General features: G+C 34.9%; 1 protein-coding gene across 2 annotated transcripts in view; it reads right to left on the bottom strand.

The window, feature by feature from the left end:
* Positions 1-11,373: 11,373 nt before the first annotated feature.
* GLRA3 (glycine receptor alpha 3) overlaps positions 11,374-24,895 on the bottom strand; it is an 86,475-nt gene continuing 72,953 nt past the window's right edge. Inside the window, exons 8-10 of one of the 2 annotated variants that reach the window (XM_054066151.1) lie at positions 23,343-23,489; positions 18,213-18,332; positions 11,374-14,454 (exon numbers count right to left, since the gene is read on the bottom strand). In XM_054066151.1, the coding sequence (XP_053922126.1) occupies positions 14,191-14,454; positions 18,213-18,332; positions 23,343-23,489 (531 nt within the window). In that variant the 3' untranslated portion in view covers positions 11,374-14,190. The remainder of the gene's footprint in view (positions 14,455-18,212; positions 18,333-23,342; positions 23,490-24,895) is intronic. The other variant, XM_054066152.1, reaches the window with a different exon arrangement.

The following is a 24,895-nucleotide window of genomic DNA, read 5'->3' as shown; positions in this document are numbered from 1 at the left end:
CTTGAGGAACTGTGAAGTTGAAACCATTTAAGTTCTTTGAAAACAAGTTTAACAAGTATCTGTCCAGACATACATATCTGATTCTATCTTAAAGCGGAAGTCCCTATAGCCCTGTGATTCTATGAAAATTTTAGGCATAGTGAATGAGTATATGAATTTGGATTATATAAATGGTATTAGACTTTTTTTCTTTACTGAAACATTTAGTTAAGGAATAATTTACATGCATAATCTAAAAATAATAATGTTTTTATTTAGAGTTTTACTCAATGTAATTATAATTTTACTACCTATTTTGTTTCCAATAAAAGTGTTCACATGAAATTAAATTCTAATTAGATTAAAAATAAACAACCATCAGGGTAAATTATCTTTCAAATTTTGTTTTACACAGCTATAGGATAACTAATTATTCAGACAAGTCTATTTAACACAGGATATTAAATCTCCATGAGTACTTTTGTTCACCAGGCAACTACAACAGCTGATGACTCTGTATGTGCATGTGGATGTGTCAAGAGCAGGATAAGCTTTATAAAATATTATTGCGAGAGAGTGGTCAGAGGATCTGGGTTATCACAGTATTGCTACAGCAGTGATTTGTGTCTTTGTCTATTCGGTCCATCTTGGGTCATTGTAGCCCTACTATTGATTGTTCATCCCACTGTATCCCTGCTTCCTCCCGCTGGTTCTTTTTCCAGGATATCAGGCAGCACTTAGTGCATGACCAGCCCTCTCCATCTGTTGTATGAAGATCCCTACGTCAACTTAATAAAGTTAGTCCCTTTTGCAGGCAAAGCATGCAGGGGATTCAGCCTTTCAGGAAGGAACATTTGGTAGCGTGAGCTGAACTGAGGTAGAAAAGACAATACTCCATGGGGTGGAAAAAATGAAGGAGGTCTCGATTCTGTCTTGTACTGAGGACTGCTTGGATTGTAAATATTCTGCAAGGTACAGGTCCTAGACTGACTGAGGAGGTCAGGGAATGGGTAGTTACTGTGAGAAAGCAAGATGCTTACTTTCAACTTCCCAAAATAGCTATCCTTTAGGCTTTGAAACGAGGTTGTAACTGTTGCTGTTGTGATACTTTGGGCAATATGATTCCTGTGAAGACCAAGTCTGTACCTACCATCACTAATATGAAGCTAATATGCAGGAGTTATGCAGGCATGGAGGAAAAGTGAGCAACAGGGTCCAAGACCTGAAGACGCTTAATGCTTATTTATTACCTATGGATGTGACCTTTAAGTCTAACTAATATCAGTAAAGTTATTTCTGGGATTGGAATGGATCTCTTAGTCTTCTACAATTCCAGTTTTCATGGGAGTTCTCCTGGAAAAAGAGGAAAGATAATTTAGTTCTTACTCTTCTGTGGCTAAATGTTTTTTTTTCTGTAAAACACACTATTGTCACAAGTGCCATATGAAGAGATTCAGATCTTAGCTTTTTTATCAGTCTGTAAATTATAGTAATCTTTGCATCTTAGATTATTGTCCTCCACAAGCGGGATGTGACTTTTCATTACGTGATTTCAGAATGGAGTTAATTGCACGTTCCTGTTGAATAAACACAAGTCTTTGTTCTTATTCTACTGCCTCCAGAACTATGTCGATGCAGTCATGGAATCTGACCAGTTAAGCTAGGTTTCAATTTAATTACTCAAGAATAATTACCTTCTCTGTATTTATTTGTATGGACAAAAGTGAAGGAAGAAAATCACATTTTTCTTCTCCCCTTCTCCCAGTCTGAATCAACTGATCTCCCAAGAGAAGCACAGCACTTCTGCCTTATTTCCATATCCATTTATGGAGTGATAAATAACCCAAATTCCTCTATTTTTCCGGTCTATATGACCTTAGGGATAGTGCAATAATGCAGTTAATTGGCTAGAATTCTCATACATATAAAGAAGAGAGGAGAAAGAAGCTGCAGAAAAGCTGTTTGAAAGGAGATCTCTGAGGTTTTGCATTTTCTTTTATTCCCAGAAAAGTGCAGCAACGTCCAAGAGTGATATTTTTCAGCAGATAAAATACAGGTAAAATCTGTTTAATCACTTTTGCAAATTTCGTCCCTTTTTTTTTTCCATGAGCTGTGAAGAGATCTGATAAGTTCCTATCAGCACAGAAACTCTAGGGAGGCAATTTGTTTTGGACTCAGAGCAGCGCCAAAGACAGCTCTGTTCCTTGGTTTGTCCATTTGGAGGAGACATTCAGATTCTGAAGGAGTCTACTCCTTTCCACAAGGGGTTTAATGAAGATTTGTTTCAATGACTATTACCCTCCAAAGATCCATGAAAAGGGAAAAGCTGTTGCCCTCTGATAGATTAAAAATGTTGATAGAGAAAATTTCAGTTCAGTCTTTTGAGTGATAATGGAAATAGAGTAAAAAACACAAACCAATTGGAATAGTTATGAAACCTCTCTGAAATAGGATAAATAAAAAGATAAATAAAAAATAAAAAGTGTTCTTCTTCTAGGTCAACTCAAATAAGTAATCTATAGGTAGGGAATTTAAGTACTTCTTTCCTTGTTCTGACTTCTATGATATACTGTTTACTGTAGGGATTTAAATAGTACAAAAAACTTCTATATGTATATATACATATATAGTCTGTTTCCATAGGATTTAGCCTGAGAACTTTTAAAAAAAGATTGGAGGAGAAAAGAAGGGTTGAAATATCTTGCACTGAAAGTAATATATATTTCTTTTAGTGTTTCTGGATGTTGTGTAATTACTACCTTACAATTTCTGAGAATATTTTCCATGTTTATTTTATTATTTAAAATACTATAACTATTGAAATTACACATATATGAGTTGTATAGTTTTAAAAAGCTTCTCCTGGCCACAGCTGAGTTCAGTAGAAATATCTCCACTTCAGGCAGAGCACGATTGGATTGCAGCAGAATTAGGAGGCAATATGACAAGCATATTTTACAGATGCTCAGATATACAGTTTACGGTTTATCTGTTTAATTCAGATGTACAGTTTAGTCTAGATGTTCTAGTCCAGTTTAGATTCTGCTGAACTTTATTATTATAAACAGAGTATTTTTTAAAGAGTTGGTTATCTCGTAGGCACACAACTACTAAACACTGGAAAAAACTCACAGTTCGCTTAACTCTCTGAGTTCAGGACATTTGTTTAAGGTGTGAAGCAAACAAATTTTTCAGAATGATTATGCCAAATATGGTGATTCAATTTCCTTTGAAAAACTAATAATTAAATTTCCAACTGTAGTGAGATATATAACTGCTTCCATATATAACCTTCCATAGGAAGGTAGGCCAGTTTGATCCAATTTCCATAGACTTCAGATCCGTAGAACAGGGCCACTAGGAACTACACAAGCAGTCTTGACAGCAAATTCTTGTTCAATACAGAATTACAAAAACCTAGCTGCTCAAAGTGTTTCAAGGACATTAAGTTCAGAAAACTGCAAAATCAAAATGAGCTCTATCACTCACTGATCTTAAACCATTGACTAAAAAATATGGAATACTGATTATATCTTTTTCATGGGAGACATATAGGTTAGGATGGATGGGATGCATGATGTAACATTTGTAAGGTTTTAATACCCTTCATGATTTTCCCACTCAGAGATGACATTAGGAGTTTTTTTCTCCCAGGAAGGCAGCTCAGAGTGGACAGGTACCAATATTGTGAAACTGGTAGGGCTCAAAGACATTCGTGATATTTTGAGAGAAAGAATAAGGCAAATAAAATTCCTTTTATCTTGTAAAGTATTTTCATCTCAAAGACCTGTGACGAGCTTCTCACGGGAGTTATATCTTAGCCTTTCCTCCTCTGGTGACTGAAATTTTGGGTAAAACCCAAAGTCTACTTTGCTATGCTACTTTTCTGTACAGAGACTAGAAGCAAATATATCAACATCTTCCCCGTCAGTGCTTGTTTAAAAGAAAAAATATCTTTTTAAATATAAAATGGCAAAAACATGGATTTTTGATATATTTTACCTATATTTCTTTAAAAATATTACGTGAGTCAACAATTTTGTTGGAAATGTATCCTGCATTTCAGTGCACTCACAAGCACACAAAGTACCACCTTAATGCTCTGTTGGGAATACAAAGATAAACAAACCATTTTCAGCACTTCAGTAAGGCTGGTGTCTTACAGTAGAAAATTAGAATTAGAATTAGAAAACTGTTAAACATGGAACAAATAATGGAAGACACTAATACTTTCTATCATACTGAAAAAAACCAATTTTATTTCGTTTGATTTTGCATATGCCGAAAGGAACACGCAGGATATGTGCTCTTTTTACTACCAGTAAAACTTTCTCTTTTCATTTTAAAAAGTTTAACTAACCTTGTATAGTTCACAGATCAGCAAATGCTATCTGGGCCTTTGAATTACCCCATAGCCATCTCATAAATATTAAACAATGTGGTACAGTTGGATGAGATCTAGTACAGGTTCAGGAGATGATATGAGCCTGGAAGGGAAAAGGGAGTGTATAAGATTTTCTTTGTATTGACAGAGATTGTCCAGCAGTCCCTTTGCTTCAGGTGAAACCAGAAAAAGAGTAAATATATTTGTAAATTCTGACAGGATTTAGATACAGATTTGATACTTTGAAAATGTGTAGTGAAGAAGGTGCTTACAGAAGGTTTCTGGCAGCTTGGGCATACTAAAACTGAAAATTAAGCTTGACCTTTTTCCAGGATAAGGTAGTAAAGGAAGGAAAGAGGTGATCTAAGTACTTGAATTTTCTGGTAACTCTTGTCCCAAGTGGTTGACTGGGATATCACAGAAGAGGACGGATTTTCATGTTAAGCTCAGTCCATATTTTCCCTTACAGGGGGAGCCCAAGAAGGAGCACAAACATGACTATGGTAGATTAAAAAAAAAAAAAAAATTATTAGAATTTTGATAATCTGAAAGACAATGTAACCCTTCTGCAAATGGAGCTGCTGTGTGAAATGTTGATGCTAATCAGAGGGGAGAAATAATTAGAAGGGGGGCAGGGACAAAGCACCAGTTAAATACATCCAGCTGTATGCCAGACCCTGGTGTTGGAAAGCACTACCTCTTAAATGAAAGGTTTCATTAAGGAACAAAAGAACTACTGCAAGGGTGAAATCAACCCAGGTAAGTATGCAAAAAGCTCTCAGGAAGTGACCTTTTTATACCATCAGAACTTCATCTGAACACTGAAGTACTTCTGCCACACTCAGTAGCCCAGGTGAGACTTGAACCAATGCTATTTTGCACTTCAACTCTTGAGCAAATTCCTCCAAGAATGTCCTGGACTCCCAGATGGATCGGATTTGCTGTGAGATACAAAGCTATTAGTAAGAAAAGACAGAGAAAGGGAGAGACAGGAAAGATTTTTCCTGTTTCCTCACCTAGAAGCTGCTTTGGTACTGTTTCAAATCTCTTGATAAAGTTACTTGATCTCATATATTCTCAGTAACAAAATTCAAGGTGTTTTTTTTTCTTTTCTAACTTTGAAACCTCAATTAAATTTGAGGCTACTGTGAAGTGTATAGGACACTTTTGAAGGTACTTTGAAGTTTTTTTTCTCAAAAGTGTGTCTTGGTATTAAATCATTTATATGTTACCACTAACCACATTTGTATAAAATTTAAAGTTTTCCTGAGAATGCTGTTGAACTGTTTTATTTTTACTGAGCCTCTTTTATTTACAGGGCAGTTAAATACAAAGCAGTTGGTTGTTACATCAAAGTAATTCATCGGAGTCATCATTCGGGAAAACCTGTAGGGAAAAAAGAATATAACAAACACAATTCTCATTATAACATTCTTTAACTCCTGTCAGACAATCTATTAACTACTGTAAGATTCAAAATTGATATAGTCTTCATTGCAGTCCCATTTAACTAGCATCTAAATCATGAGTGAATATATGTCGTACTCTCTTGAGAAATTAAGGACAAACAGTAAATGGATGTTAGTGCTACACTGCGGTATCTATCCTAATCTGCAACTGTTCTGTAGTATCTACAATAATATCCATAGTATCATTTCAGATCAAATTTCATGGTGCTCTCCCTGCTGTTTCTATATTTGTTCAGTGAATGTGTAAAAGGGTGATATCTGCTAGGAAAGCGAGAGGGTGGTGACCCAATAAGCTATCACAAGGCAGACAGTTATAGATCTACATTGTTTACGTTGCTGAATTGTATGTGCTGACCTCACGTCAGATATAAGATATAAGGTAGTATGAAGTATAGTCCTCACTGAAGGCTACACATGCTGCTTTCTTTGCCTTTATCGCAGCATAACAACATACTTATTGCTAATAAGTCGAATAGTTAATAACTGATGCATTTGTTCTTATACCCGTGTTGTGAAGGCATCGTTAACATGAGGGATTTACTCCGAAGACCTCCTAACTTTAGAAAATTTAATAGCAGAGTGCAAATCATTGATTTCCTCTTTAACTTTGTAAAGACTGTTAAAAATTCGTTAGCAAATCATTTTCTCTCTGACAAAGCTTAGTAGCAATAACTACTTGACAATCGACAGATACTTTAGAAAAGTAAATTATTCGTTTCTATTTTAGAATGCCATTTTTATTTAATAAAATTTTCAGTACACAAATCTCTACATTTTCATTTGCATATTTAGACACAAACTCTTGGGTTTTGTTCTTAATAAATTAACAACCCTGCTATTTTTCTTTTGCAGACAGCATCACACTGAAAAGTTTGCATCACTTTCAAGATGAAGTGTAATTTGTGGCATGAATAGCGCTTCTGCTTTATGAATGTCCTTCTTAATAACGAACTTCAGTTCCCAGAGTTTCTACGGGAAGAGAGCGTTTTGCTGAAGTTTAAGCTCCCTGAACAACACAGCATCAGCGACATCTCTCCGTTCCTATGAGATGGAGCCATCTCGTGGTGCAATTTGTACTGTCCCAAGAAATGAAGATGCTTTTTTGCGCAATGAAACAAGAAATGAATGGGGAGAGATGCTTGGTTCAGGTATAATATGATTTGTAAGAATTTCTAATATTACTTTAAATAATTTCAGCCAAATTTAATAATGTATGGACTTATTCTGATCTAATACATGAAGTTTAGTCCTTCTTCATGCAATGGCAAATAAGCTGCAATACTGTGCTTTTAAAAACTGATGTTTGAATGTCTCCTGTCCTTACTGAACACACTTACTGGGAGTAATTAAGCATACCTGAAGTAACACGCTGGCTTTCATGGCAAGGTAGGTTTTTTATTTGGCTTCTTAAGAGAGAAATTAAAACATGACATGTGGGTTTCTGGCCGAGCTCAGGAGAGGTTTTAAATGTAGATTGGCTAAATAAAGGTTAACATTGCAAAAAAAAAAGGGTTTATTTTGCTTTTTTTTTTTTTTTTTTTTTTTTTCTTTTGCACCTGGGGAGAAATAATCCCATGCACGAGTATATGGAGTATATGCTGAGGGCTGACCGCCTGGAAAACAGCTGTCCAGAAAAGGACCCGAGAGTCAAGTCAGTGATATATTATTAACATTTTGAAAATGTTTCATTTATTTCCAAAGTGAAATTTTCCTCGTAATTCTAGTTTTGTGACTTTGGTGGATTGTTGTCCAGGCTTTTAAATTCACACACTTATGTTTCATTAAGAAAGAACTTTTCTCAGATCCTGCTACTGTATGGAGGGTAAGATGCTAGAAATAAAATCAATTGCATGGACCACATGGAATTAAATCTTTATTTGGTTATTAATGTAGCTACTAGCTATATATACAAACATGAAAAAGAAGATGCTCACCGTCTATTTTTCCAGAATTCTGTACTGAAAAGGCAGCACAGTTTATGCAATATAATCACATATTTATGTCTTTAAGATCTGTTCATTTTTGATGACTCTCAGGTCACATTACATGACTGTTATTTTCCTGTTTAATTGCTTGTTGCACAACTGGCACAGTATATTTACAGTTTTCATGCTCTGGGAGCTGTGCATCTTCAGCATGAAAACGTTTGCTGCTGCAGTAGCTTCATAACATTGTTGGTTGTGAGCAGATCTGAACAAGGCTAGAGGTAGCATTTATGCTTTATTCTTGGGGAGGCAAGATGGTATAGACCTGCTGGAGCAACAACTGTCATAAATAGGGGTCTGATCATGCAGTTCCATGGGCTCTAGGAGGGCACACAGGATTTCTGCTCAGATTCCACTGGTGCTGCTGTTACATTTGGCTGCTTTTTTAAGAAATTTCTATTTCATAAAGATACGAGCCATGTGTCGCTGAACTGAATTATTACCAGCAGACAATGGAAATACTTCATTTGCAAATATGGCAAAGGTCTCGTATTTGTAACCCATCTACTTGAAAAGCAAGTAGAAAGGAGTGAATTAGTGTTTCTTTATGTGATATGAAGGTGTTAGCACTGAGGCTGCTGAAGATTTCTAGCCTAAATGATGTCACACTGACATTTGGCAGTTACTGATATAGCCATTCTGCATGCTTTTTATAAGCATACTAACACTACTGTAATCAGATTAGCAGAACTCAGGCTGTTCTCAAAGGACCTATTATTTGCTGGCTTCAGAGGCTTTTTTAAACCATTTTTCTATCAAGGAGTACTTAGGAGGGCCCACAGAACTATGAAGTTTTCTTAAGGCTATTTTGCTGCAAGTGAAATTCTTTGCTTTTTGATAATAGGACTATTTTTGAGTGACTGTACTTATTTCAATAGGCATTTATCAGGATAACTTCCTCTGAGTCTTCAGATTTTTTTTTTATTTTTTTCAGGACTAGAGCCCATATTCACTCTCTTCTGGAGAGACTTTTCTGTTCACTCACTGTAAATACAGCCTTGGAAGAAAGAACTCCTAATTCGGTGCCTGCCATCCTCCATCACGCTCCCTGATAAATCCTCTTTGGATATTTCATTAACGCAGTCAAAGTATTTTGAAACTTAATCCGAATAATAAAACAATCGAAGGCATTCTATTCCTTCTCTCTCAAGTTTTCACTTCTGAAATATTTAATATTAATGTATCTTAACTATTGCTGAGGGTTTCATCCTTCTTTCCAATGGTGCTGATAGTCCCTCCTGTAACTTTAAACCCATTGCCTACAGTATCATAAAAACAATTTCACGGTTTCTGAAAAAAGTTAAGTTTATTATTTTTGAACAAAATATCTACAGCAACATAGGTGACACCATATATTTCACACACTTTAACATTTCTGTCTGTAAAGAATGTTAGTTTAAGTTCAGTATAATACTGCAATACAATAAAAAGGAACTTAATCAAATCCATGCACAACACATTTATAGAGTTTTACCAAAAAGGAAGTACTTTGAGATGAAATTGCTGTTAGACAGAATGCACAGGAAAATATTTTGAAAACTCACAGACAATTTAGTAACACACTACTATATTACTATTTTTTTTCTTTTTTCTTGCTTTAGCCTTCAAAAAGCTGGGATCACTAACACAAAATACTGTATATTATGTTAAACCTTTAGGTCAAAAGTTTATGGCACAATTTATTTTTATACAGTTCACAATTACACATTCATGGAACGTCAGTAGCTACTTTAGTCCATTTTATCTGTTAACATTACTCCTCCACACGTTAAAATACAAACGTAAGAAATGTTTCCTGCATATTTCACAAAGATGAAAGTGAAGAAGTGCAGTAATATTAAAGAATGTCAAGAATACAGGATAAGCCAACATTTTCCTGGCATTTAACCCACTGTTTCTAGCAATATAAACTGCTTCCACAAACCTTCCAAAGTGATAGTATTTCAGTGAGGTGGTTTGTATTGCCTGAAGGCACCTTTTCCATAACCACTCCCAACTAGAATACCTATTTTATCATGAAGAAACAGCATACTTTGTGATTCACATGCTTCTTCTTAGTTGTCTTAAAAAGGAAAAAACCCCGAGAAGATCTGATATTGGTTTTATATAAATAACCATATGATTATACAGTAAGATGTGGATAAAGTTATTTTGCTACCTCACAGGGGCACTGTAAGAATTACTATCTCATTCAGCACTTTCACAGTTTAAGGCCAAATTGTGCTCTGTTGGATTAGTTTAACTCTTATGATCGCTCAAATGAGAGCAGAAGTATATAACGTATATAACGTATATCTATCTTTTGCAACCAACCATCTCAGGTTGGTCTGGGAACTGTATAAATAAATTAATTTTCATCTAATACAAAATTATTGCTAAAAATAATACTTTTGTTTTTAAGGAAGACCTTCTATCTTTCCCTACTGTTAAAAATATAAGGTTTTATATAGTTTCTTATTTTTATCTACATCATCAACCTACAGTTCTGTAAGGGGTTATAGTACAAAGAGAGAGAAATACCTTACTCCTTAAATGTAAAGTGCACATCTATATCACCTAAATATAAGTCTTTCTAGTGAGTAAACAGAATCATCTCTCACACATCACAAAAGATTCTTTATAAAACAGCCTACAGAAAGGTTTTGGAACAAACTCTAATGGAGAGTATCCAAAGAAAACCAGTAAATGACTGAGCTGAAAAAATAGTTAAAACCCATGTTCTCCCTGAATTCCACTAGCCTGCTTAAATAACACTACTTGCTGTCAGAATTCCTTAAAAATAGAATATGTTTTGCTTTGGAGTTAAGATAGCTAAATTCTGATTAGTAAAACTAGTATCCCTTCTTCCCTTTCTTGTTCAAGACTACTAATGTAGTGGCATTACTGAGAAAAAAGTGAGCCTGGTAACTATGCAAGCTTATTTTTGTTGATATTTGAATATAGTCTTAAAAATAAACCACATTTTTCTATTTAGAATTTAAATAGAAACAACATTAAACTTAACTGATGACAGTAGCTGTTCATTCTAGCCTTGTACAGAGGGCTGGCATGCCTGCTGGCATTTCTGGATTTTTTCCCTAGTCAGTGGTGAATAGCAGGCATTTTTGCCTTGAAGTCTGTTATCTTCTCAAATGACATTTCTTTCGTTACCATGTGACTTCGCACTAAGTCATTTAAGAATAATCTAAATTAAATGTAAATGTTAAGTTCTGCTTTATCTTGAAAATTATTTGCAAATTTAGTGGACTGCAGAGGCTTCTGTTACCTTAGCAAATGCTACCGTTCAACTAAAAAATCACATACCTATCGGTTCAGGAGGGATCTTGGTTCCATTACAACAAAACAGAAAATCTCTACTTACCTGAGGGCAGCAGAATGACATGCTAAATATTTTGAGTATTTGAAAACATCATCATTGCAAAAAACATCATCAAAAGCAAAAAAATATTTTTTGCTTTCCCCGTTTGAAATAATTCTGTTATTAATGGTTTGCTAAATAAAAAAAAAGTTCCAGCAACATTAGTTTTCATAATGACATTTTGAGCATACTTAATTTGAGCATACTTAATTCTCTTTATTTTCAGTGTGCCCTGTTAGAAGACTGAGCGTTGTATGTAAACTTTCAGTAGCGAAGTAGGGTATGCTCAACCTGCCAATCTAACAGCCTATGAAAGAGAAATATGACTACACAGAGGAAGGGTTATGCTTTCTATTGGCCAGATCTGAGACCCTCTTCTCTCTCACCATAGTGCATGGCTGAAGAGATGGATCCTGGCTAGGATTTTATTTTATATCTGTTATATGCTGTAAGTTTTCCATTTTAATGGAAATTTAATATATCCATTTTAATTCATATCTGTTATATGCTGTAATTTTTCCTTAGATTAGGTTACTCTAGTCAAAGAGAAATGTGGCACAAAGGGTATTCTCTCTCGCTGAGGTAATAGGTTCATATATGAATGAATGATCTTGTCCTTCTAGCTTAACAATATACATTCCTTCTGCTCTCCTTTGTTACATTTTACCAGTGTTGTAATCCAGTCTCTCTTTTATCGCTTTCAAGATTTCCGGTCAATTTCTCTATATGAGAGCACAGACCTTTTCTACTTTAAGAAATGAAGAAAAAAAAAATGTCTAAATTTATTTAGCTCTGCATTATACCCTCAATTCTGTCAATGTTTTTCAAAACAGGGTAATATTACATGTACAAGAGCAACAGACGAATAATTGGGAAAAAGTAAATGTGAACCAGGTACTCAAGTGTTATAAACAAGAAAAACAAGGAGTTATTCTGATCTGGCTAGAATTTTTTTTATGCACTTATCTCTTCAGTTAAGAATTCTTTATTGAATGAAAGTCAGCTATATTAGAAAGAAAGAGGAGAGATGATCCTGAAAGATAATGTATTTTTTTATGATTTTGTGTTGATTATGCAAGTAGTTCTTCAAAAATTCCTTAAACAAAATATTGTGGTCTTTGCTGATAGCTGAAGCAAGTTAGCACCTCTTTTCACATGATACAATTAATGATAACTTTCAGAGAGATGAATATAACCCAACTGAAATGTCAGACTCATGATACCCACTCACACAGATGAGCACCTTCATAAGTGAACAGGATTTTTTTGGAACATGCACATAAAGAAAACAACAAAACCAAGATACAGCCTCAGAAAAAAATAATTGTTTAAAATGTATTGAATTAATTTCAGATCATAAATGAAGCAAAACTACTCCCCAACCACTGTTTTAAAGTAAAGGAGGATTATACCGCTTCTTTTGGACACAACTAAACAAAATCTGAGAGCTATTATTTTAGACTCTCTCTTCCTAATCCTTGGAGGAAAACAACACAAATCCAATCAAACTCAAGGTTGCTGTGTTATAATCCTCAGCGCAGAGTTACATTGCTTCTGTTATTTTCTATACACCATGCCTTTGGCAAGGCACCAGATATTTGCCCCCAGCTGTATTTTACTATTGTATACAGATTCTGAGCAACAACAACCCAAAATCAAAAATTTGCAATGACAAACAGCCTCGGCTACTGGACTTGAAGTATCTAGCAATTCTAAATGTCAATTTTTTGTATATTAGCTTCTTTTTGTTTTTCTGTAGGCAAGATTGGCAAAAATAAACACTCTTGCCTACAAACTATGCTGTAAGGTATTCTATTGCATTATCATTCAAAGAAGAAACTAACAGGACTTGTTTAATCCTAGACAGGGAAAATCTCTCTAAGAGCTTTAATAGCTGTTCTCCAATTTATTAATGCAAAGGACAATAAAAGGCCATCCAGATGGTTTTGGAAGAGCTGGATGTTTTTCCAGGGTTCTGAAGTTCTTAACCAATATCCAACTCATATCGATGTACTTCAAAGAATGAAACAGAAAAAACTTGGTATATTCATAAATTAAACTCCCTGTATTTATGTAATGTGTAGGAGATAAATGTGCAAAACCAGAGCTGTACTTATTCTCCAAATGTTTCAGTAAAGCAGTTGACTATTTGCTTTTAGTTTGGTCCAAGATCTGTTTGCATTGAATCAAAACGAAGCATTGCAAAACTTTGATGTCATTTGCCTCAAAAGCTATATGAGTTTTATCAATTGAGAAAAAAAAACCTTAAAAATATAAAAAGGTTTTAAAAATATTACATTTCAATTATCAAAGTGTAGGTTATTAAAAGAAAAAAATTCCTTTGCAAGAATCAATACTTTACAAACTTTAAGATATTTCCCATATGTTATGCAGACTACTAGGCTGTAGGTACCTTGTGCTGTCTGAGATTAATTGAACATATGTCTTCCAGGGGAATGGTAATATGAAGTACTTTGAATAAATTATATTACTTAAATGAGTCAAATGTGGTCATTGCAAAACCGCAAGTACTATCCATAAGACAAGAAAAAGTCCTTAAAACTGTAATCTCAAATCAGTAATTGTTATTATCTTGTAAAACTGAAATAAACTTTAGAAACACTATAATACTGTGGGATTAACCTAGGATATTCTGGAACCAATTTTTAAATTAAAAATATACCAGAATTGAAGAAAAATAAGAAACATCAAAGAATACTGTACAATTATAACAGTATGTAACTGTATGTATAAATACTTGGCAGTAAAGCTTCAGTAGAGGGTGATTTAAAATGAAAAGTCAATGTTTCGTTTGACAAGGAAAATTTGCAGTAGCAGATTATCTTCTCCGGGTGTCACTCTTCCATTCCACTCTGATTGGGCATTGTAGGCCATGAGGAATCTACTTTTTATCTTGTCAACTTTAACTCTCCTAATCACTCCTCAGATGCACATTTCTAAGAGAAAGCCTCCTGTTGAGCGTGGCAGCCAGATGTGTATGCACTGCAAGCCTTGCTATTGGTGAATGTCTTCATGCCTGATGATTTTGTAAATTACCCAATAAAAAATATTGAAAATGAGAAAGGCTAATGGGAAGCAAGCTCTGGATATAGTGTCTATCTTCTTGGCCCGGTCAATGAATACTTTTCGCATCTCTTCAGGACTTTTTGGTGCAGCTTGAACTGGATTATTTGGCCCCTTTTGTGTCACTCCATCTTTTGCTTGCATACATGGGCTCACTCCATATGCTGTAAAACTAAACTGACTTGCATCATCATCCTGTTGGGAAAAAAAAGGAAAAAAAAGCAAGATTTTTTTTTTTATTTACAGAAATCTCACCAGCTTGTAAACAGCAAGTATTACACCATTACCTCAGTGATTTCTTGAGACCACAGTTTATTTTAACTGGTTGAAACTTCAGGCCTATGATCATCTATCAAAAACATTGCAGCAGCTTGAACAAGAACAGACTTTTACTATTTGCTTATAGATTAGGTAATTTAGTAAGTGAAAAGAGAAAGTTTAGTAAACTAGTGGTAATCGGGCACACAACTTATAATTTGGTTTGCTCGGCCTCATTTACAGTAAATATCTTGTCTTCAACAAGGCAAACTTCACACTGGTCTTTTGGGCAACAGTCGTTAACTCCGTACGTTGCTTAACAAAATGTGATCCTGGCCGCTAGAGGTGTTTATCATACAAGCACTAATGATGTTCAAGTTAATTATATTAGTGAGAATCTGCCTATTTGGTCAGTGTATAGTTAGTTAATATTTTCTGTGTGTCTTACTCCTGATGTTTCCTGTGAATACATCAGATAAAGAGAATAGCATGTAAAGTGTCTTTGTTTAAAATAAAGTGAATGAAAGCTAAAGGCCAGATTTTTCTTCTGTCAGCTCATGGGAAAACTGGCAGTGACATTCTGAATCCAGGGATCTACAACAGAAAATGGTTTTTAATCATGTGGCACAGAAACAAAAGTAGGTGTTTTGAAGTTATATCCATTCCATAACATGCACTTCAAGAATGTGGTTTCTGTATGGAGACACATTTTGTACCTCTCTTTGCCTGGTTATAGGTATTCTCAGGTAGTAAAGGAGGCACAAATGTAGGCAAATAAATGATACATAGTCTTTGAAGCCATGGCCAGATTTGGTTCTGAAACATATTCCGGTGTATTCCTTCGCTATGTTACCTACCCAATGACAGTCATGTTATTCTGATGGCATTAACAATTTTTTTATTACTGATTTTAAATTCAAGATTTAGCCTAATTGTTTTAGGATTCTGTAATTTATGAAGCATGACAAAGTATTATGTATGTGTTATTTCTTAAATAAGTATTTTGGAAAATAAATTCTGTAAATATTAAAAAATGAATAGAGCAGCAGTCAATTCTCCTTCTGTTAGACAATTTTGGATATTTTGAAGCTCTTCCTACCTGAAATTAAAATAAAATTGTAAAAAAAATTGTTTACCAAAGCAGGTCAAATAATTGCTGTTTCAGTTCAGTTATTCTGAAGCATTTTTTGTTTTGCTTAAACCTATTTTCTCAACGAACACAGTTTAAATTCAAATTTTCAAATTTTTCACTTTGAAAATGCCAGTGACCTTTTGCAAATCTGAAAATATTTTGGAATGAAGAATTCATTCTAAACATATTCAAAGTCTCAATTAAGTAGTGCTTGCTAGAAGAACTATTGTAGATTTGTTTAAACAATTCCTATGATGTTTATTATTAATATTAGTTAAATAGGTTATCTACAAAAGAATGCAGATCAGTGAATAAGTTTGAAGTGAAATAGTTGAATAGTGAAATAGAGCACAAACATCCAGCAGAACTGTAGTTATCATATGACTGCCGTAGTTATCACCCAACTACAATACTTTTTAATATATTTAAATTGTATGAACTTATAGACTAATATGGATCTCTGACACTATTACACTTAAATCCTGATTAGAGCTCTCCTGTAAAAAAGAAAAAACTTAAAGCAAAATTAACATGGAAGAAAAGAGGAGGAAAAATCACTGGCTGACTTCAATATGGAAATGAATAACAGAAATACAAAATGATGGGATCACTATTTGATGACGTGATAAAACAAAGATCTAATTACTACAATAGTGTTCCTCTCCTGTCAGAAAAAAAATTTGAAATAACTTCTTTATAGTAGCTTATTCCAGAAAAATTGTAGTGTTGTATTACTGTTAACAGAAGGTACACATCCATGGACTGTGAGGATTCACAATAACCTTGCCATTTAAGCAGTGTCATATGTACTATTCAGGGTTAAAATCTTTTCATGCTTCTCCAGATGATCATTTTTATGACTGCACAGGCTCTGAAAGATTAACAAAGTAAATCTTCTGAGCAGTAGCTTTCCTATGAGTGTTTTCAGGATGAGTTACTATATACTAAGACTTCACTGTTTTTCTTCTTTGCTTGCTTGACTTGAGCTATCCCTTAGAATGACCTTAAAAGCCAATCTCTGCTTATTTGCTTGCTTGCAGACATCCTGACTTTAGTCTGTGGGCAGGCTGCTTCAAAATGTTGTTGAGGAAATGAAGGTCCTTTTAGCAGTCTAGCATTTCTGTTGGAAATATATCTGTTGGATGGTGTCTCCATGAGGACAGGTGGGATGCTCAGAGACTGCCTAGTCAGACCAAAGCGCTAGGGCTAGTGGATATGCAGGAAAGGGTACCTTCTGGAGCACTGTAACATGCCAAATCCCACCATACATTTTTTCTAGTGTACCAGCTGGACTATCCGAAATGTGTTTCTGCAAATCTTCCAGCAGGTTAGTAATGCTGGAATCATTAGTTTGCTCTTAGGTTCATACTGTGCACAGCAGGGAAGACGCACTTACTATTATTATTGATATTAGCTTTTGAGTGCTTTTTCAAAGGCATTTTTATAAAATATCAGTTCCATTGCATTTGTTTTTATCAACTGACTTGCCTATAGTCCTTTTTTTTTTCACTAGAAATATTTCTCATAAGGCACATGTCCAATTCCACAGCTGTTGAAATCATCTAATGGAAGAACCTTTTATTTCCCAGTTGAGAACCTACACAGTGAAACTTCCTGAAAAAGTCCTGCATTCTGCTTGAATTTTTTTTTAAATGTAATAAAGAAGCTTTACGTTTTCTCTTTTGTGTATTTGTTTAGTGCATCATTACTAAAGAAAAGAAAATGAATGATTTCTTATTGAAATTTTTAAAACCTTACTATGAATAAACTTTAATAACAATTTAATATGAATGCTCTTTTCACACATACACCTTTGGAAATAACAATTTGAAAGTTATTCTGCATGCAGCTACACACAAATATTTTATCATCATTATTAAAATTGCTGTAATTAAAAAATGAAAATGAATTTAGATAACAATTTCTATTTAGAAGGTTAGAATTCTTTGGAAGCCTGAAGGAAATAATTTGTTTATTTCATATCAGTATTGTTCTACAAAATACTTAGTTATAAAGAATTAGAAATCTGTCAGTTTCTGTGACCCCGTGACTATGTTGTTTTCTGTCCATATATTTAATAATAAATTTCTTTTGAGGAGTAATATGCATAAGGGATGAAAATATTTCTATAGCCTTTTGACTGGAGGTTGTGGTAACAGCTTGAAGACTTATTTAAGGCCTTAGCTTTGGTTATTTGAACACTATATTTTTTCTGTCAATATTTGAGAAAAGCAGCGATATAGAATTGTTCTGCACTACAAAGAGCTTGGTTTTAGATGCTGATCTAGTAGCAAATGATTTCTACTTGAACTGATGTTCTTCTTTGAAGTTCTAGAAAGTAAAATTTTGAAACTATGTTTTAATCCAGATTTAAACAGATCAAAATGCATTGCAAAATTAACAAGATAGGTACCTTTATAAATGTTTCACGTCATCACATACAGGTAGCGATGAAGGTTATGGAGTTCACAGGGGAAGACATTATTTCAGACAAAAGGACAGGGCCTCTGTTAATGATTGGATATCACATTATGACAAATGGGACATCTTCTTCGTAGTTTACCCTTAAATTTGTACTGTAGATTTGAGGAAAACTCCCGTCTATAGGTCCTGCACATCTCAAGCCATTGCTATGCTGCAATGATTCACTGATTTCATTTCCATCAAGAATTCCCTCAAAATACTTTCATCAAAACGGATGAGTTGACCAAAAAGAAAACAAAAGAAAAGAGGTGTGATTACCATTAAAGACAATCTAATTTGCATGTCTATTTTCCTCACTAAAGATATGGTGGTCTTTAGATTTTTGAAAATAAAAGACTGACTATTCCTGAAAACTAAATATATTAAAAGTTTATCTAAAATAAAAATGTTATTCAGTATATGTAAACAGTTAATATTTTTCCCTCTACAGTGGAAATGCAACTAAGAAAAAGCACTGGTCATAGGAATGTTTCAATATCTGTATATGACTTCTAATTCTGCCATTTTTTTCCTTTTGTCTTTCAAGACTGAAAGGAGTGTAACTGTAAATGAATAATTAATACTTGTTCATCTGAAGGAATGTTTCCATCATGTTAGTAATACAATATTTGTGAAACAGTTGTATTCACTGGCCAGATTACTGGTTTTGGCAGAGACAAAGCACTGTTGACTACTAAATGAAGTCTCAAATGGGGAGCCAAAATTTCCCTGTTCTCAGAATTCATTGTGTCATTTGTGTAGTGGTAAAGATATGAGACCCTTTTTGAAAAAATTCTTATATATATATATTCCAATATGCCTATCGGAAAACAGCAATCAGTAGGTTGTGTATTATGTTGCAATAGCAGCTTTTGTTTATAAATGTATTTATGTCACAGTCCCCGACACTTGAAAATCTTTGTTAATTCTGTGCAAATTCAACTGGGCATCTGAAAAGAAATTTGCCTTCCAGTTATTTGGAATCATTGAGTGAATTCTATAGCTACAACTATAAAAATGATAGCCAGAGCATGCAGCTATTTCTAAGAATTGCCTTTGATGCTGCTGTTACTGTTGTCTGGGAAGGCAGCCTGCAAAAGTACTAGATGGTGTAAGAAAAAGGCAGTGACTGTAGATGGAAAAAAGTATATTGAAAATGGCAAGGGTAGACAAGCTTTGGATGCCAAAATGTCTTGATACAGCTCCATACATAATTACATTTTGTATAACCGTATAATTTTCCATAAATCTCAGCAGCTCTTATTTTGTTTGCTACACTCATTTACTGCAGGTTTTTTTACCAAGCATATGCTATTTAAGAGACACATTTCAGTTCTTCTGTGTTTTTAATCTGCATTGAGAAAAAATAACACATTGCTTTGATTAAATTTACTAGGCTTCATCCTAGGAAAAGACTTCAACCTAGGAAAAACTGCAATTGGTTTGAGGATAGGTTTAGAATTAAATTTGCAGTCAATAATTTTGACAAAGTGTCTGAAAAGTATAGGACGAGAGTCAGTAGATGCAGATATAAGGTACTACATTTAGCCAGGAATAATCAACTTCACAAATGGAAGATGGAAAGTGAATGGTCATGCAGCAGCTCTGGAAAAATACCTGTAAGTTATGGAAGGTCACAGTCTTGATATGGGTAAATACCATACTTTTGTTATGAAGGAAAATAGCAAATGTCAAACTGGTTTGGATCAACAAGTGTATAACTTGCATGATGTGGTCCTTTGGCTGCCTCAACTGCCACTGCGTAGGCTTCACATTGCAAACACAGTTTTGAAGAATTATATGGAATTACTAGGAGAATTTGCAGGGAAGGAGCGTGCAAATGTGCAAATGGCAACACAGAGGAATGAAGTAGGCTGTTCTGTGTAGCCCTTCTAGACTCACTATGAGAGGCCAAGAAAAGACGTGAGCATAAACTTTCTAAACTACTGGAATAGATTACAGGGAATCTTGAGGAATTTCTATGATGATGATGAATTAGGTATAACTGATCCTGACTTAGGTCAGGAAAAGAGATTCACTGATCTCTCAAGCTCCAGCACTGAAATTCAATCATCTGACCATTGCTAGGGTTACTTGGTAAATGTAAATATTTCTTTCAACAAGCATATATTTTTAATAACAAAGAAATCAGACTTTGGAAATTCTTCAGCTGCCCTACTGCAATGAGATGGTCTTCATATATGTTCTCTTCTGTCAATATACACCTGAAATAAAACATTTCTAAAACTTGCAGATAAAATGCCAGTGCCAAAAATTTCTATATTCATTGGTTGGAGTTCACCTGGTAGAAAATCTAATCCTAGTAAAATGTCCCAAGATGGAGAGCATAGAGGATGAAAATGTCTAATAAATTAGCCTAACTGCTTTATTTCTCTAATTGATTTTGGACATAAATACTGAATAGAATAGAGTTTTAACTCTGGAAAGAAAAAGGATTTGATGTTCAAGGAAGCCCCTGAAGTTTATTTTAAACACAGTGTTTTAATCTAACTTCTTTTCATGTCTTCAGACTTTGTAGTCAAGTGAATATTTCTTTATGCACGGTAGTTTTAAAAGCCAATGCAATCTAATTCCTGAGAGCCAGTGACTGTTTGACCAAAGGGATAACAGCCCAAAGGGATAACAAACACATACAAAACTTTATAAACATGGGTTATAGTTACTGACTTTGAAAAAGACAAAAGAGAAAAGAAACACAAGGTAATTTGACTTATCATCCTGGGGCCTGCATCTCATGTTAGAAATTGTGGTGAATAAACAATATTTGTGGCAAGAAGGCTACCCATTAACTGATTTCTTTAATCCATAAGATATCACTTGCTATTTTATACCAGAGGGTATAGGATGTGATCCAAATTTTTTAAAGAGACAAAATCTCAACATGGTAATGTTTCAAGTTCTAGTATACTTACTGGAAGGAATGGGTTAATAAAACATTGAGAAAAAGAGAAGCAATTAGGTGAGCTGTCTCTAGAGCTTGAGAAGATGTATCCTCAAAGTCAACTGTGACCGGGAGCTATATGTAGGACTGGAGTCCATCAAGAAACATCCAGTTAAGTTAATCATTAATCTTTCCAGAAACATGTTGATTTGTCAAAAGCATAACCGTGTATGGGAACAAAGGGGTTTAATTTTTTTTTTTTTTTTTTTGTAAATTCAGGCTGGGAAACTTGTCTTACAATGAAACATAGAGATACAGAGAGGAAAGGAAAGCCATATACTCCATGTTAATACCCTCACCTAGGTATGTTATGGAGAAAAGCATTGAAATGTATGTCTTCTTCCTTCAGAATGTAAGCGGAACACTTGATACTTTACCTTAGATCCTACAATTTCCTTTTAATCCTCTAATGTATGAGAACCTAGTAGATTACCTACTTGAAGCTAGAAGAATATCTAATGAAGTGTAAAATTAGAATAAGGACTTTAAAGAGAGAATTCAAAAATATCATAATGTCAAGAACTGATCCAGCAAAACATGGGCATACTTTTCTGTTAAGTGGTCTTAGAAATGCTTTGTATACTTTGTGTAGACTTCTTCACATACCTCTAAGCTGAAATTTAATTGGCTGTGGTTGCTGAAAAAGTGTCTTTGGTGAACTTAAAGATTTGTTATGAGAGTCTGGGAAGAGATTCAGTTTGATTCTGAGGGAGGAGGGTAATATTACCTGCCAGTTTCTAACCCTGTGATTATAACACTTGACGTGTATTTAAGGAAGTGAAAAGACATCACTGAAGTTTAATATGGTAAATTTTCCTGATATCCAGAAGACACTATAACATGTGGTATAATAAAGAATGGTCTAAAAGCATAGCCTCATAATATATCACTCACCACAGCTGTTTGTATTTGATACATTACACTTTTGTTGTGGCCCACCTGCTCCCTGCCTGGTAATCCGTCTCTGCCCATCACATTCCCTCCATTCCAAACGTTTAAGCAGCTTTCAGAGAGCTACCATGTTTCAAAAACAAACACCCTGGGACAAAAATGCTGCTTTCCTCCTCTGAGTCTCAGAAAGCAATTTTTCTGCTACTGTCAGTGAAAAGAAAAAAGCATATATGTCTAAGGGAAAATTATTGAAAGCAGATAGATGCAGTCTGAATCATCTTCTAGGCTACAGTACATGAGTTTCCTTCTGCACCTCAAAAAGCCTTTGACTCAATACACAGGAACAGACGAATGTATGAAAATGTCATTTCAATTTGACCATCCATCCTGCCTTTTAACATGCAGTCTTGTGAGCAGAGACTGCTTAGGTAGGCTTTGCAGCGTTACACGTTTTCATTATCCTCTAAGTATTAGGAGAACAACCTATAAAATGTTGTGATGTAAGCAGTAAATTGAGGTCAGTCTTCAGGAATGAAATATGGCTGAACTGATTCATGTTGCTATGGTCAGACTTTAGTCCATGGTAATGTTCTAGACAGTGACTGAATGCCAGTGGAAAGGGTTTGCATGACATCAGTATTGGGTGCTCATTTAATGAGTAATTTGGAGAAATATTTACTTTTTTAAAAATCAGATGTTGTATAATGTAAGAAATTTTGCTTATTGCTTGATTTAACTGTGGACTATAGTCTTAGCTGTTTAAGTTTGCATATTGGTAGTGACTTATTTTACTCTGGTCTAGATAGCTTCAGCTAAAAATAAATATTAATAACCATTGCTGTATTAAAGTTTCTTACTAATTGTATGAGCAATTTATGCTAAATTAACCTGACAGAAGAAAAAAAATCCTCAGACTTTTAAAGTAAAATGCTGGTTCTTCTACCAGCAGTATTAACTGAAGAATTATTTTTGTATTAATATTTACATGAAACACAGCTGTTAAGGCTTTGAACTGAATACTAGAATGAAACTAAGAAACATTATTTACTGAATGCAGTACAAACTGCTGCAAGTACCAGTAACATTCATCCACTGAATATAATCTGACTCTTCTAACAGAGTGAACTTCATGCTTGTGCAGATGGCTCCCACATGGCCCATGTCTCATTTAAATCCCTCTTAATCCCTGAATTCGAGTGGGATTTATGCAGTGCAGAGTCCTTGTAGTGACCTCTGCCTATAGTGAATTTCATTATTTGCTGTCATTTTATTTATATTGCCACTTTAGGCTGCATAGTGTTTACCAAATTAACCCTATATGATGGCATAAATCAATCTCAGACTTTCTTTCAAAGTTGTGAATACTGTTACTTTTACCTTGTTCTTCTTCCTCTTGCGGCGGAATCGTAGAAGTTCTTTATGCTGCCTTGACACAAAGTTTACAGCTGCATATTCCAAAAGTGCAGAAAACACAAATAGCAGACACACAGCCATCCAGATGTCAATTGCTTTGACATATGACACCTATGGAGACAATAGAGCAGAAGACTGAATATGTTAAAATCACAGATGTGAACTTTAGTATTTCATGGCAAGAGGAAGTGCATTGGTTTGTTGCAAAAATAAATGCTAGTTTTGTCACTGTAAACTGCGATGCTTATTTTGGATTAAACTTTTATTTAACTGTGTTCATATAGTATACTATTTTGAAATACAAAATTCATTCTACTTATTAATACTAATGGATTTGATCTTGCTGTTTATTCTTTTCTATATTACACGGTCAAATTAAAGATGGAAAAACCCAAATTCAAGAAGTTGTATTGTATGAGTTCAAAAGAGGGTGTAAACCAGTGGAATCTGCTTCAAATATCAACTGAGCATTTCATCAGGGGACTGTCAATGAATGTACAGATCGACAGTGGTTGCAAAAATTTTATAATGGAAAAGAGAGCCTTTAAGATAAGGAAGGCCATAGATGTCCTTCTGCAATGGACGACAGCCATCTGAGGCCCATTATTGAAGTAGACCCATGCAAAACAACTTGAGAGGTTGCAGAAGAACTAAACATTGACCATTCAACAGTTGTTTGATATTTGTACCAAACTGGAAAATGAAAAAATCTTGACAAATCAGTGCTGCAAGAGCTGAAAGAAAATAAATAAAATTGTCATTATGATATCTGCTCTGTGCCTCTTTTATGCAACAAAGCCAATCAATTTCTTGATTGTATTGTGATGTGACAAAAAAAAAATGGATTATATACAGCTAATAGAGACCTCCACCAGAAGGTATGCAATGCTGGACCTGATAATCACTAATACAAGTGAACTCATCAGTGACATCAAGATTGGAGGCAGTCTGGGCTGCAGTGATCATGCACTGATGGAGTGCAGGCTCCTGAGGGATATGGGGCAAGCGAGGAGTATAGTCAGGACCCTAAATGTCAGGAAAGCAGACTTCCAGCTCTTCAAGGAGTTTCTCAGCAGAGCCCCTGGGACATGGTCCTTGGAGACAAGGGAGCAGAACAGAGCTGGCAAATATTTAAGGATGCTTTCCATATAGCTCAAGAGTGCTCAGACCCCAGGTGTAGGAAATCAGGCAGGAAAGGGAAGAGACCAGTGTGGCCGAGTCAAGACCTGCTGGTCAAACTGAAGAACAAGAGCCAACTGCACAGCCAGTGCAAGCAGGGACAGGTGACCTGGGAAGAATATAGGGACGCTGCCCAGTTATGTAGGAATGGGGTCAGGAAGGCCAAGGAGCAGCTGGAGCTGAACTTGGCAAGGGAAGTGAAGAATAACAACAAGGGCTTCTACAGGTACATCAATCAGAAAAGGAAGATTAAAGAGAATATACCCCCACTGATGGATGAAGATGGCAACCTCGTATCAACAGATGAGGAGAAGGCTGAGGTACTCAACAACTTTTTT

Source organism: Cuculus canorus, chromosome 4, assembly GCF_017976375.1.
Source record: "Cuculus canorus isolate bCucCan1 chromosome 4, bCucCan1.pri, whole genome shotgun sequence".
NCBI lineage: Eukaryota > Metazoa > Chordata > Aves > Cuculiformes > Cuculidae > Cuculus > Cuculus canorus.
The sequence above is the reverse complement of the archived record's forward strand: the minus strand, read 5'-3'. Positions and strand labels throughout refer to the sequence as shown.